General features: G+C 31.6%; 1 protein-coding gene across 1 annotated transcript; it reads left to right on the forward strand.

Annotated features, from left to right (window-relative positions):
• The first annotated feature begins 6121 nt into the window (after positions 1-6121).
• On the forward strand, positions 6122-11162 carry LOC139498730 (heat shock 70 kDa protein 12A-like). Its single transcript, XM_071287259.1, has 4 exons — positions 6122-6757; positions 7374-7592; positions 8863-9022; positions 9937-11162. The coding sequence occupies exons 1-4, from the start codon at positions 6443-6445 to the stop codon at positions 11091-11093; spliced, it is 1851 nt and encodes a 616-aa protein (XP_071143360.1). The 5' UTR covers positions 6122-6442; the 3' UTR covers positions 11094-11162.
• Positions 11163-15438: the final 4276 nt, after the last annotated feature.

Genomic DNA, 15438 nt, shown 5'->3' on the forward strand with positions numbered 1-15438 from the left:
AATTATTTTGTCAATTCAAAAGTATACCATAAAATCAATGAGTCAGGGAAAACTTGATAAACATTTTTAATTACATTTAAAGTTTTTACATTTTCTTTTGAACCCAATCACAAAATACACACTGAATAAAAGCAAGAATACTTAAAGATTTTTCATATTAAAGACTACGAAAACTCAAGTGAATGTGAACAAAGGGAGATACTAGGTATGCGTCATCTGAAAGCTTGCACAACTAAATATTAAAGAAAGGTTGAGAGCATGATATGAATACAAAATTCGAAATAAATTATCGATGAAATACATTAATAAAAACTACTTGTATAATCAACTTTTAACATCTTGTTATGTGTATAAAATTCAGAAAGTTAAATCAATCAATAGATAATCATAGGTCTGTTCTATGTTCCATTGGAATTTCAACCAAAGATGTTGAACTGGAACTTCAATCACCGTATTGGATACCTAAACTACATAAGTGTCCTTACAAAAAATGTATGGGTCTATTCCAAGTGCTCCACAAAACCTCTTTTTAAATTATTAAAATCGATTTTATCAGCAATCAAAGCCGGCATCCAAAGTTATTGTAAAACTGCCTATTCTAGAGGTGGCGTAAGTCAAATGTGGAAACTAAAAAATTCCAAAAGTTCTTTTGGAGTACAAACAATATAAAACTCTCTCATCTTGCAATAGTATTAAAACATTTGACTTTTCTACATTTTAAAGTATTCTCAAATCCAAACTAAAAGACAAAGTGAAAGAGTTGGTTTTACTTTGTTTCATTAAAAAGCATGGCGAACGTAGACACAATTATCTCGTCTTTGGGATGGATAAATCCTACTTTGTAAAGAATCACTCTGCTTCAAACAAAAAATTCTCCGAAACTGACATTATCAAGATGCTTGATTTCTTGTTTCACAATATATGTGTTTGAAGGACGTGTTTTTCAACAGACTGTTGGAATTCCAATGGAAACCAATTGTGCCCCTCTTCTTGTCGACTTGTTTCTATATTATTATGAGCCTGACTTCATATAGGAACTTCTTAGGAAGAAAGATAAGAAGTTAGCAATATTTTTTAACTTTACATTCCGCTATATAGATGATATTCTGTCACTAAATTATACAAATTTGGTGACCATGTTTAACGAATCAATCCAATCGAAATAGAGATAAAGGATACTACAGATACAGTTAGTATGTCTCATGTCTTGACTTACATCTAGAAATTGACAATGAGGGTCGGTTCAGAACAAAACTTTACAAAAAATATATCTCCCAATTAATAGAGTTCCAAAGGATGAAGATGAAATCATCCCTTCGCAAATTTTACAGACACCATCACAAAGTTGTTAACCATTATGGAATAAAGGCAACAGAAGTATACCGTTTCACAGATGATATCGAATATGTTCCTGATGTCGTAACTACAATACCTTTCCCTTTTCACGAATATGACCTACCGCATTACACTTTTTACGAGGATATCACCAGCCCAATAATGTGGTCATTTTTAATTATTTCCTGTTTTCAAAACTTTGAATTTTTCGGATAACTAAGGATTTTCTTATCCCAGGCATAGATTACTTTAGCCTTATTTGGCACAACTTTTTGAAATTTTGGATCCTAAATGCTCTTCAATGTTGTACTTGTTTGGCTTTTAAATATTTTGATATGAGCGTCAGTAATGAGTCTTATGTAGACGAAACGCTCGTCTGGCGTACTAAATTATAATCCTGGTAACTATTTACCGAATTTGTAATAACATAAGCAACATGATGTGGAGCAGGATATGCCTACCTTCCGGAGCATCTGAGATCATCCCAAGTTTTTGGTCGGGTTCGTGTTGCTAAGTCTTTAGTTTTCTATGTTGTGTCTAGTTTTGTCTTCTGTGCTATTATTTGTCTGTTTGTTTTTTTTATTTTAAGGCATGGCGTTGTCAGTTTATTTTCAATCTATGAGTTTGACTGTCCCTCTGGTATCCTTCGTCCCTCTTTTTCAATGGATATTCATTTCAAAACTAGTTTATGTCCGCTCTTTTAACATACTTGTTGTTATATGGTGTTTTATACTAGTATTCATAAAGTTATATGTGTTATAGGTACGACCATAAATTATCCGATGACCTATTTGCTTTAGAGTTTTGTTGTTTAAACACATGTCTATGATTTGCACCAATATATCATTACCATTATCAATACCAATGAATAAACTGTTACTATTTCATTACGAATTTTTTGTGACACACACTTAACGTGTCATACCGTACTGTGTGCATTAAAATGACGTATAGATATTTCTTGACAATAATCGATAACCACACAGACTAAAATAAGATTTTCTAAACATAAAAAACTATGTAAAACTAAACACCATTTAGTAGCATCATGCGCACTATTCATATCTATCTTATTGTTAATTTCAAGCAAAATTTGAGGAGTAATTCGCAAGGCCTGTTTTAGAAAATGTTCCTTAATTTTGCGTAAACTTCTTAAATCTAATCTCAAATTAAAAGCTTTAATCTGTGGATATTCTAAATATAACAGTTAATGCACATATTTTACTGAACTCATATACCTCTTGATAGAGTCAACAGAAGAAAATCTACTAAGAAATGGTGCATTTATTGTCAAACCCTGAACTTCTACAGTGACAGGATTTAGTTCAAAATATATACAAAACATAAAATATGATTCTTACTGATTTTTTATAAGTACTCTTCGCAAAAGCATTTGAAACGAATACACTACGAAGCTAGTTCAACAAAAAACTAACAGACAACAGAATGAAGTTTGCCAATTATTGACTCTCTTAAGGTAGCACAATACAGATTTGTTTACTTCCAATCACTAACATTTGAAATGCTGTAACTTTCTTATGAATGCAAAGAATATAATAAAGAGGTATATATAGATAGATAAAAGATTAATCTTTTAAATGAATGCAATATTTTTATTATGCAATCATTATGTAATTAGTGGCAACATCTGGGTAAGTTCACTTGAATGAATTTAGCTCTATCATCTCTTTAACTATACAGAAAATCTTAACGAAATCTTAATCAACACATCATGGGCTTCAAAAAAGTGTCTCAGATTGTCTCTATGGTATTCCATTCTCTCATAAATCTCTAATTAGTGTAAACATCCTAACCACATAAAAGAAGAAAATGTTTAATTAGGTGTAAAATTTGCTCTATACATTCTATCTGAGACATACTATAGAGTAAATTATCAAAAGGTTCTCCCTTACAAAATCAATAGTCTGACAAAATTAAACTCAGAAACAAATCAAAAAGTCTAAGTATTTCAACATAAAATCAAATTCAAAAAAGTAAAAATTAAACTTAGTAATAGTATAAATAAACAATTTACAATAGGGGAAATGTTTTATATCCAATAAAACGAGCGAAATAATCTAATGAGTAGATTTTCGTGCAAGAGTATGTACTAACAAAATTTAGTTTGAACCAGTGTGATCACTGATGTGTAAAAATATGTTTCACTGCTTTGTTAATTTAATAATTTAATTCTTAAATTAAACCATTTAACAAAGATTTATCAAGAACTTCTACAAGGTGAACACATGTAACAACACTTTTGATTTTTCTACTAAATAAAACTTTACTTGAGTACTTTAACGGTCTTCATGACGAGGTAATAGACCGTTACTAATTGCTGCTATCCCTGACAGACATAACCAATTGCGCAACAACAAATCTTCGTTGTTTTCAATAACTTGGTAAAAAAAATTCTTATAGCGGAATTTATGTCGTACATTTACCAAACTTATTTATCTATTGCAAGTTATTTGTTCTGATGCGGACAAATCTCTGACGATTCTTGGTGAAGAACCTTTCTGTTATCTGCAAAAATTCTATCCAACGATTCGTATAAATATGTTGAAAGTACCTATCGAGACCTCAGATTTTACCACAATGTGAATAATTATGTGAATCATTATGTACACAATTTTCCTTCGAAAATGCGAAACGATTCACTGCTGGCTTTTGCCATTGGTTAATAAGATTGATAAGATTTGCAAAATACTAAATGCGTATTCTTCCAAAACACCCAATATCTCTCTCAGTGTAGGTTTCATTACCACTTTTATACCTATCTGGTCTTTTGTTCTAATTTCTTATTCGCGTCTAGCGTACCTAACTATTATCCTAGTTTGATTTTTTTTATTACCACTGAGTTAATGGCGACTCTCATGGATGTTTTGTCCTGATGTAATCACCAGGCCAGAAGTCTCCATTTCTGAAAGATTTTCTGTTGAATAAAAAATTTGATCCAACGGATTCCTGCGCAACATCTAATTCATATCACATTTTCTGTACCACATTCAAAACCAAAACTTCCGATGCTACCAGTATATACCCTCTTCTTCCTATAAACGTTAAAGTAACTTCCTTTAAATTTGTCTTTGTCCTGAATTTGCAGGAGATATTTCTTTTTTGATATAAATATCAAACTACGTGAAACATATAAGTATTGTGATGACCTCAAAACTCATTATATAAAAATTCACTGACCTTTTTGTTGTCATATTGGCCTGGAAAATGACTTTTTGTGATTCATAGATCCCCCCCCCCCCTTTGTATTATATCCATAGATAATACTTATGTATCGGAATACAGTGTTTAACAAGAAAGAAAAAAATCACAACCTCTACAGTTTTAAAAAGTGTGTTACTGTTTACAAGACATATCTTTTTAAAAGTTCTTAAAATAAGATATACGTACGGATGCTATATGCTAAGGCTCCATATTTTCGGATGCATGCTTTGTGTTGTTGTACCATAAAAGGTATTGGTTTTATCATTAGAAACCTTATTTTAAAATATTCTTATCTATAATAGAAAACATCATTACCTTTCAACATATATTTGTTTAGGGATCACAAACTACAGGACTATGGTTTTCTGTTAGAGCCAGGATTATCATAGTATATATATAATCGATAATCTGCCAATAACCTAAAATTAATTGTTTAAAAATATTTAGAAACACTATGATACACCTGAATAAACATTTGCAATACAACTTTGTATCTTCCTTTTTGTTGTTTTTAAACATACAAGCTGAATAAATCAAACGAAAACAGCAGTACTTGTCCATTTCTAGATTATGATATTTCAATTTCTAGAGGGAAACTATATACTAAAATTCACGATAAAAGAGACGATACTTCATTCCCTATTGTATTTTTTCCTTTTTAGAGGGCGATGTTCCTTTGGATCCATCGTACGGTGTGTATATTTCCCAACTCTTTCGTTATGTCTATGCATGTAGTGATGCCATAGATTTTAACGAACTTACTCCACGCATCATTGATAAAGTATTTAGTAAGAGATTCGTAAATACAAATAACTTAAAATTATTACTAAATTTCTTCATAGACAGACAAATTTGGTTACTAGTAGTATTTGGCAATTACTTACTAATCTTATTAAAACATTATATCATATTTTTGGTATTTTTTAAAAATTGGTATGATTGACAATATGTTAGCTATCAACAGATTTCAAATGACGTGGATGAAGGCAATTATAGGCTATTAAACGGCCTTCATCAATGGAAAAATCATTACCGCATAGTAAGCTTAAAGGATTGACATAAAAAATGTGCAACAACTAAAACGAGAACACTTACAGCCTATTTATAACAATACAAATTTAAAAAAAAAAAAACAATATGCCAAAAAAGAAGTATCGACAACCAATGAATTAAATGCTCCTGCTTTTGGATGGGCACATTCTTAGTTGGGCCGTACAGTGGTATTTACAATCCAGAACAATTGAGACACACCTTACAAGTTATTCCACGTACATTGTGACCATGCTTTCTAAATGATGTCACATATTTTATTTCTGTGTTCCATGTTTTTTTTATCATTATGCTGCAAGTGTTTGTTTTTACGTGTATTTACGTTTGATGTCAAATTGTCTCGATAAAAGCAACATTTTGGGAGATTCTGCTATAACTTTCATGATTTGCCATATTTTTTCTACATTTTATGTTTTTGATACAATCAAATGTCATTACATCATGCACATATAATGCCTAAATAACATTGTTTTTAACACAATTTAAAAAAGAAATGGTAGTGTTTTTTTATAGCGTCTTATACGTTCTTCGTTCTCTTTAACATATATCATCATTATCAAGTTACAATCAACGATCATGTGGACTTATATCAAAATGTATATCTTTATGCATTCAAAACATACGTTTAAAGACCACGTTCAAATATTAAAGATTTAACATTAAACAATGGACACATTAATGTGTAATTACTGATTTAATCATACAATGTTATGGCGTACAAGGAAGACATCCTGGTACATACGTTTGCATCAACGTGGGGATTTACTCTATCTTTGAATATTTAAATGGAACTGAAAAAATAAAAACTGAACATAATAAAGATAGATCTACTGCGATGAATGAGCCTCCACAGTGTGTGGTTGCCATAGATATAGGAAGTTCCGGGTGTGGATATGCATTCTCTGCAGACTACACTTTTTGTAACAATCCGTGTGATGTGTCAACTTATAGATGGTTTGCAGAAGTTGGTAAATTTACATCTCTGAAAACTCCTGCAGCCATTCTATTCGACTCAAAACAAGAGTTTGTTTCTTTTGGCTACAATGCACAGGAAAAATATATCACCATACTGGAATCCAGTGATAAAAACAATTGGTATTACATAGAAGGTTTCAAAATGGCATTGTATTCTGCAGTTGAATCCGGAGAGGTAAATGTTATTGAAATGTAAAGATGAACAACACCTTACAGACAAATCTAACATGTTTCATTTTTCATATGTTCAATACGAAACACACATTATACACATTCCTTAATAAATGAATTGCCGTACGGTAAATGACATATACCTTTACATGTACGCGGTTTAATTGAACTAACAATTACAAAAAACTAAATATATTCATCTTAAAGTAACAGTAGAAGGTTTTGATCAAAAAGGTGGAATTGTTTTATCAGATACAACAGTTATAATTCACACGTCCTTTGTTTGATTCTATAAATATTAGTTTTGTTTTTGTGACATAATACATGTAGAGGTTAGTGGAAGTATTCGAAAAATAAGTGCAAATAGATATAGGAAGATGTGGTGTGAGTGCCAATGAGACAACTCTCCATACAAATAACAATTTAAAAAGTAAACCATTATAGGTTAAAGTACGGCCTTCAACACGGAGCCTTAGCTCACACCGAACAACAAGCTATAAAGGGCCCCAAAATTACTAGTGTAAAACCATTCAAACGGGAAAACCAACGGTCTAATCTATATTAACAAAACGAGAAACGAGAAACAAGTTTTAATATGAGTTTGCTCATTTCTTTTGCAGGATATTAGAGACGACTTTAGTATAAAAGAGATGAGTGGTAAGGCAGTGTCAGCTAAAACGGTATTTTCCTCTGCTATCAAATACTTTTATGACCATTTTTTGACAGAAGTGCAGGAAAACAATCTTGGTTTTCAGAGAGAAAAAATACATTGGATTATATCCGTACCTGCTATATGGACAGATTCATGTAAACAGTTCATGCGAGAATCAGCGATAATGGTCAGTAACATAATGTGTTTTCTTTTGCAACTTTATTTACTACAACGATTTATACCATTAAAGCAAAATAAATTTTCAAGCTAATTAAAACAATTTTACAATCCTTTCAACTCACTTGCTGTAATAATTACTAAGTTTGTACTGTTTCAGTGTAAATCAATCTGGCATAGATCAACGCTGCGTTTGTTTGAAAACCAAATTATTTAATTTGAAGAGAACCAATCTGATTTGATTTTTTTTTTATTTCCCTCAATTATTTGTCCCTTGAAGTTACCAGACCATTTTGACACAAATCTGTACGGGTAAGTCAAAATTCTCGAATATAAACAAAACAAACAAAAGCGTTATAAATATATAAATACCTCTGCAAACGTTTGATTTATTTATGCGATGAAAGAAAAGTAGACCTTTTATATTAGAAGTTAAGGCAATCCAAAAATGACAATTTTGATTTTATCAGAGGTACACCATAACTGGTAAATACAAATTTGAATTGAAATCCAATCATTCACAAACAAATATTGGTAAAACCCTGTGGAAGAGTTTACATTCACATGACAACTGCCGGAAAACAAAAAAAGGAAACAATTACAGTTATCTTTCTTAATCCGTTATTGTATTTTTTGTTATGCATTTATTGCAAAACTTTAAGTTGGGTTTGTAAATAGCTGATACACATACGAATTTTGTATTAACTACTTTTTATTAATCTGGATTTCGATAGTACAACCTCTCTTTTTACGTGATCGAATTATTTTACCACATATGGTTCTTCTTATTTAATACCTGAAATATTTAGAGTACAAACACAAACATTTTACAACCAAGCAGCATACATCGTAATGCCCTACCAACTCATCAAATTTGTATTCTATCTAGTAGACCACTTTCTTTCTAGTAAATGTCTACTTTGTTGGAAATGTTGTTTTGAACGTCCCTTCAGTATCTTTTGTCCCTCTTTTTTTTATTGGGGCAAGTATTGTTCTTACCAAAAGAGAATTCTCCTCAGTAGAAACAAAGTAAATAAAAAATAAAACCACAAAAATACTGAACTCCGCGGAAAATTCAAAATGAAAAGTCCCTAATTAAATAAAAGCAACTAATATTAACTCATTTTAAAACTCTGTCAGTGATTGTACTTTCCGTTGACAAGCATTGTTCAACCTTCATGCTTTTATTAAAGCCCAAATGTTATAAATCTTTTTTTCATGTTTTAAGATGACATTATTCTCCGGTTTTACACAAATCTTTTCTTTTTTTGCATGTATAGGCAGGTATACCGGGAAAACAATTTTCACTTGTTTATGAACCAGAAGCAGCCTCTATCTATGCTAGGTTTCTACAGATTAATAAAGTTGACGCCGGACAAAATCAAACTATTCTAAAGACGTTCCAACCAGGAACCAAATTACTCGTTGTAGATGCTGGTGGTAAGTAAGCCCATCAATATTGAATATAAAATTAATGTTTCTATAAAACAGATGTGAATTGGAAAAACTTTGGATATATACTGACAAAAACAGTTTATATTTCAATGGAAACCAAATCAGCTCTTCTTTAAACTATTTCACTGAGACTGAATATCTGGGCTTGTAAAATAAACTTTTTAGTAACCTACACTATATATGTATGGGGTTATACATCTAAGGCTTAGTTAATACTTTAACTCCACTGCTTCATAACGTTTCCTATTAGGATTTCCTGAATAAAAGGTTGATACTGACAAGGACGGGTGTGAATGGTTAGGGTGACGTCATATCTAAGGACGTTTTATGGATGACATCATGATTTATTTACTTGTCACGTATAATTAATGTAACTGATGACAACATTTGCATGAACAACAGTTATAGTTATTATTTCAACGTTTATTAACTCCTTGAATGTAACTAATTGATAATTATTGATAGCTTTTATACTTTCACTTGATTAATATGACCTAGCTCACAGTGGAAGAGAACCTGCTAACCTTTTCAGAACATACAAGGTACACTCCGTAGTCTGATGAAGTTCATGATGGTCAATGTTACTGTACTTTTCAATGTAATGTTCTCATGTTGTTTGTCGTTTTGCCATGGTTAGCCGGTCTTTCTTGACATCATACAGTTATTTTCTACTTGGTATCTTTTCACTTTATCACCTTGTATTTTCTAATGATGATAGATTTAATGGTAAACTGCAGACTTGAGTTTCAGTAGAGTTGAATTCATGTAAGGATATCCAATCTTTTGTAACTGATATTTTAATCATGATACACATGGTATGCAATCTAAATAGATAATTAATTAATTCAATTGTGTACGTTTTCTGTTATTATTATTATTTATCTAGTTTTATATTTTAGGTGGAACAGTTGATATATCTGCGCAACAGGTGCTGGATGGAAATGATCTGAAAATAATACACAAAGTCAGAGGAGGAGACTACGGTGGTAATACGGTCAATATGGCGTTCAGGCAAATGTTATTTCGACTGTTCTCAGGCCCAAGTCTATTAAAATTTAAGAAAGAATATCCAATAGATTATATGGAAATGATGAGGTCTTTTGAGAGAACAAAAATCAGACCAATAAAACCAGACGACAAAACTGTTTCTACAATGATAGCAGCTCCACTGCTAGAAATCAGCGAGGAAGACAGTGAATGCAATATTCATGAAATCATCAATAGTTCACAGTACGCCGGTGAACTTCGCGTCAAGAGGGATAAACTTTTAATAAATCTTACACTTTTTAAAGAATTTTTCGAGCATTCATTAAATGAATTAGTGATTGACATGCAAGAGGTTCTTGAGCACAAAAGATGTGCTGATGTATCGGCAGTTATGTTAGTTGGTGGTTTTGCAGAATGTGAATTACTTAGAAAAACTGTAACACAAACATTCCCACAAAAAGAGGTTTTTGTACCGCATGAAGGTGGTCTATCGGTTCTTAGGGGTGCGGTTATTTACGGACATACACCACAAATCGTATCATCTCGTATCTGTAATTATACATATGGTATTGCAGTGAGTAAACCATTTAAAGCCGACGTCATGCCTATGGACAAATGCTATGAACACGATGGAGAACTGTGGTGTCGCGATATGTTTGAAGTCAGTTATAAAATTGACACCGTTGTCAATATCGGCGATAAAAAACAAATAGAACTGAATGATACTTTTCTTAAACCTGAAGTCCAACATAGGAGGGAGGAGCCACTCAGAGTTGACATCGTTATATCAGACAAAGAAGATCCAACATTTATTACAGATGAAGGTTGTAGGAAGCATGCAATGATAATAGTCCAGCCACCTAAAGGTCAGTGGCCACAGATAGTCCGTGGTTACGTCGAATTTGAAATAGCAGGAACAGAAATGATAGGTTCTTACATTAATAGTGAAACCAATGATAGAACCTCGATAATAATTGAGTTCCTTCCGCGAATAGAGCACAGAGTCGGTAATGATAGTGAAAGACGACGCGTATTTGATCCTGATAGAATTGACACGGACAACGAATAGAATGCGATCTTACATTATAATTTGTAATCGATAACTTCAAAAAATAAAATATTTGTAAAATAGGATCTGGACAATAGATTTGATTTTTTTTAAGCAAAGTGTGAATGTATTTTTCGTGTCGGTTTGGATTGCTGTATATACCTAATCTCCAGTAACTCGTATACATTTAGACTTTTGTTTTGTGATATGTTATAACCACGTATAGTACCTTCTGTTCTACCAATCATTCATACAACAAAAATATAGCAGGAAATACAAAAACATATAAAACAGTGAGGCGAAAAAATATTTCAACTCATGAACTAAAACAAACCGACAATGCCATGGCAAAAATAAGAACAACAAAAAAACAAACAACATTACGAAAAAAATCCAATAGAAAACTAAAGAATGATCAACACGAACCTCACTATCACAGCATATCCTGCCTCCACATGTGACACCCATCAAACAGCACTGCAATCACTTGCAACAACTAACAACCAACTCGTGCAATCATGAACAAAATAGAGAGCAAGAAATATAAGAAGATTACATAATCATGAGACAGTAATATAAGAATCATTTTCATAACAGCGTTGACAAGACGATTTCTTGGCACGCTCAGGTTATCAATTGACTTGGTCAAATTAGGTAAACATTAGTCGGTAACGCCCACCTTGTCTTATCGTACGTGTTATAGACATTTAAACTGTGGGTTGCCAAAGGTTCTACACGCCTAAATCAAATCATACGAATAACTAGCAGAGGACTAAAAGTTGTGTGTTGATTTAAATGTTGAATACTTAAATTATTTTTTTCTACTCGTGCATGTACTTTACTCTTTTATTCTATTCAATTCCCCACTGGAAAACCTCTGACAGACTGGTTAATAAAACCTCAATCCCACAACACACTTAACATAGTTTAAGGAAACATAGGTATTATAACAAGTCTTTACCAGTTTAAAAAATATTTTAGATAACAATGAGTCATCATAGGTCGTATTTTATATGAAACTCTTGTGTAATGTTTAGTCTTCAACAACAGTCCATACGTGTACATGTTTTCGTCTACATTTTCTAACTTGGCAATGATTATTCTGTACAAATGGTAAGCGAGATCAGTAAAAGGTTTTTTGAGTGTTACAGTAAACTCAAATGAAATACGGTGGTATTCTTATGTCTAAACATGTGTCTGTTACAGTAAAATAAAATGAAATACGGTGGTATTCTTATGTCTAAACATGTGTCAGTTACAGTAAAATCAAATGAAATACGGTGGTATTCTTATGTCTAAACATGTGTCTGTTACAGTAAAATCATATGATATACGGTGGTTTTCTTATGTCTAAACATGTGTCAATGACAAATAAATATGGTGGTATTCTTATGTCTAAACATGTGTCAGTTACAGTAAAATCACATGAAATACGATGGTATTCTTATGTCTAAACATGTGTCAATGAAAAAAAATAAATACGGTGGTATTCTTATGTCTAACAATGTGTCAGTTACAGTATAATCAAATGAAATACGATGGTATTCTTATGTCTAAACATGTGTCTGTTACAGTAAAATAAAATGAAATAAGGTGGTATTCTTATGTCTAAACATGTGTCAGTTACAGTAAAATCAAATGAAATACGGTGGTATTCTTATGTCTAAACATGTGTCTGTTACAGTAAAATCATATGATATACGGTGGTTTTCTTATGTCTAAACATGTGTCAATGACAAATAAATACGGTGGTATTCTTATGTCTAAACATGTGTCAGTTACAGTAAAATCAAATGAAATACGGTGGTATTCTTATGTCTAAACATGTGTCTGTTACAGTTTAATCAAATGAAATACGGTGGTATTCTTATGTCTAAACATGTGTCTGTTACAGTAAGTTCAAATGAAATACGATGGTATTCTTATGTCTAAACATGTGTCAATGACAAATAAATACGGTGGTATTCTTAGGTCTAAACATGTGTTAGTTACAGTGAAATCAAATGAAATACGATGGTATTCTTATGTCTAAACATGTGTCAATGACAAATAAATACGGTGGTATTCTTATGTCTAAACATGTGTCTGTTACAGTAAAATCAAATGAAATACGATGGTATTCTTATGTTTAAACATGTGTCTGTTACAGTAAAATCAAATGAAATACGGTGGTATTCTTATGTCTTAACATGTGTCAATGACAAATAAATACGGTGGTATTCTTATGTCTAAACATGTGTCAGTTACAGTAAAATCAAATGAAATACGATGGTATTCTTATGTCTAAACATGTGTCTGTTACAGTTAAATCAAATGAAATACGATGGTATTCTTATGTCTAAACATGTGTCAATGACAAATAAATACGGTGGTATTCTTATGTCTAAACATGTGTCTGTTACAGTAAAATCAAATGAAATACGATGGTATTCTTATGTCTAAACATGTGTCTGTTACAGTAAAATCAAATGAAATACGGTGGTATTCTTATGTCTAAACATGTGTCTGTTACAGTAAACTCAAATGATATACGGTGGTATTCTTATGTCTAACCATGTGTCTGTTACAGCAAAATCAAATGAACTACGGTGGTATTCTTATTATTAAACATGTGTCAGTGACAAATAATTCAATCTTCACGTTTAAAAACATCTGAAAAAGCTATAAAAATGCCTTTTTCATTTCCCAAACCGTGTCAAAAGATACATTCTTGTCCATTGGTCTTTGGGGGATAGTTGTCTAATTGACAATCCTTTCACATTGACAAATATCTATATTTTAATAAGATACATTTTACGTCGTTATACAAAGAACTGAATATAACATCACAAATAGAATACACGAATTAAATGGTCGTCTAAAAAGTATACATGTACAAAATGACTGACGAATAGTTCAATACAATATTATAATTTGGTTTACTTGCTTTCGATGTTTGTTTCTTATTGCCACTTTATGACACACACTAACAAATAATAATTGAGGGGATGGAGAAAACGAAGATAAATAAAATTAAGAATGGAAATTGGGAATTTACCTATAAGACAATAACCCAATAAAGAGCAGAAAAACAGCACAGAGAACATTTTGCGGATACTATTATTTGATGGAGGCGTAAATAATGAAAAAGTTTAGTATTATACATAGAATAAATAACATCTGGAAAGTAAACACAACCGAAGAAAAAGGAGAAAGAAAAATGAGCAAATAAGTCTACTATGTTGTATAACAAACAGAGAGACAAAAGATACCAAAGCAAAAATCATAATTCAGGAATACAATGGCAAATAATTAAAATCATAATTCAGGAAATACAATGGCAAATAATTAAAATCATAATTCAGGAAATACAATGGCGTATAATTAAAATTAAATGAACAGACAAGCAACGTTTAACTTGATTAGCTTTTTGATTGTTGCCTTATCACGACTTATGAGTTAAGAATGTCAAAACAGAATTAATTGTGTTCACCCTTCCAGAGTACCTGATATCAATCACCCCTGTTTTATTGGTTGATTTTTTTAAATGTGTTTTATAAACCTGTTTGTCTTATGGTCGGTTTTCGTTGTTTTAGTTTGCCATGTCGTTGTCAGTTTCTCACCGACTTTCGAGTTTTTAAAGTCCCCTTCGTATCTTCCATCATTTTATTGAACAACGAAGCATTATATCAGTAATAAGCCTACACAAAACGTCTGACTTAATTCACAAAGGACAATTCATCAACGATAGTGTCATAAAACAATAGCCTTATTACTTTGTTAGTTTTGATGTATTTCTCAATCAACAGTTGTAAAATATCATTATTATGACTGTTAAAATAAGACTCGTTCGTGTTGAGTTCTGTTAATTCTAGAGATGACGTTATCGTTGTGTTAAAATATTTTAGCACCTGTTCCGTAAAGCGTTAAATAAAATTATATTGCAGATTATGTTACAACACTAGGAAGATGAGATTAGTGTCATCTAATGTTTTATTATGGATCAAAAACTATAAATCACAATCGTTTCAGTGTAAGTTTGTTCCAGAATAACCATTAAATAAAACAATACCTTAAATATTGCCGAGTTCAAATTTCCTATTGATTAACAAATGTATAATGGATGTTAAAAAGTATCGAATAAGTAACAAACGGATATGTCGAAACGATAAGCCTTTCCTGTCAATCTTTATGTACAATACAATATATAAACGGTCACGGATACCATGTATTTTGAAACAATGAAGACTTTAAAATCAAATGTCAAACCAGGAGAGACACGATTTCTACTTTAACATAGATGGACATATTTTCCTCTTTAAATTAAGTCAATTCAATGCGAAATCAGGCCATGACGTAGAGTATCACTATGAAAATGCCTCTGTTA

Source organism: Mytilus edulis, chromosome 1, assembly GCF_963676685.1.
Source record: "Mytilus edulis chromosome 1, xbMytEdul2.2, whole genome shotgun sequence".
Classification (NCBI taxonomy): Eukaryota; Metazoa; Mollusca; class Bivalvia; order Mytilida; family Mytilidae; genus Mytilus; species Mytilus edulis.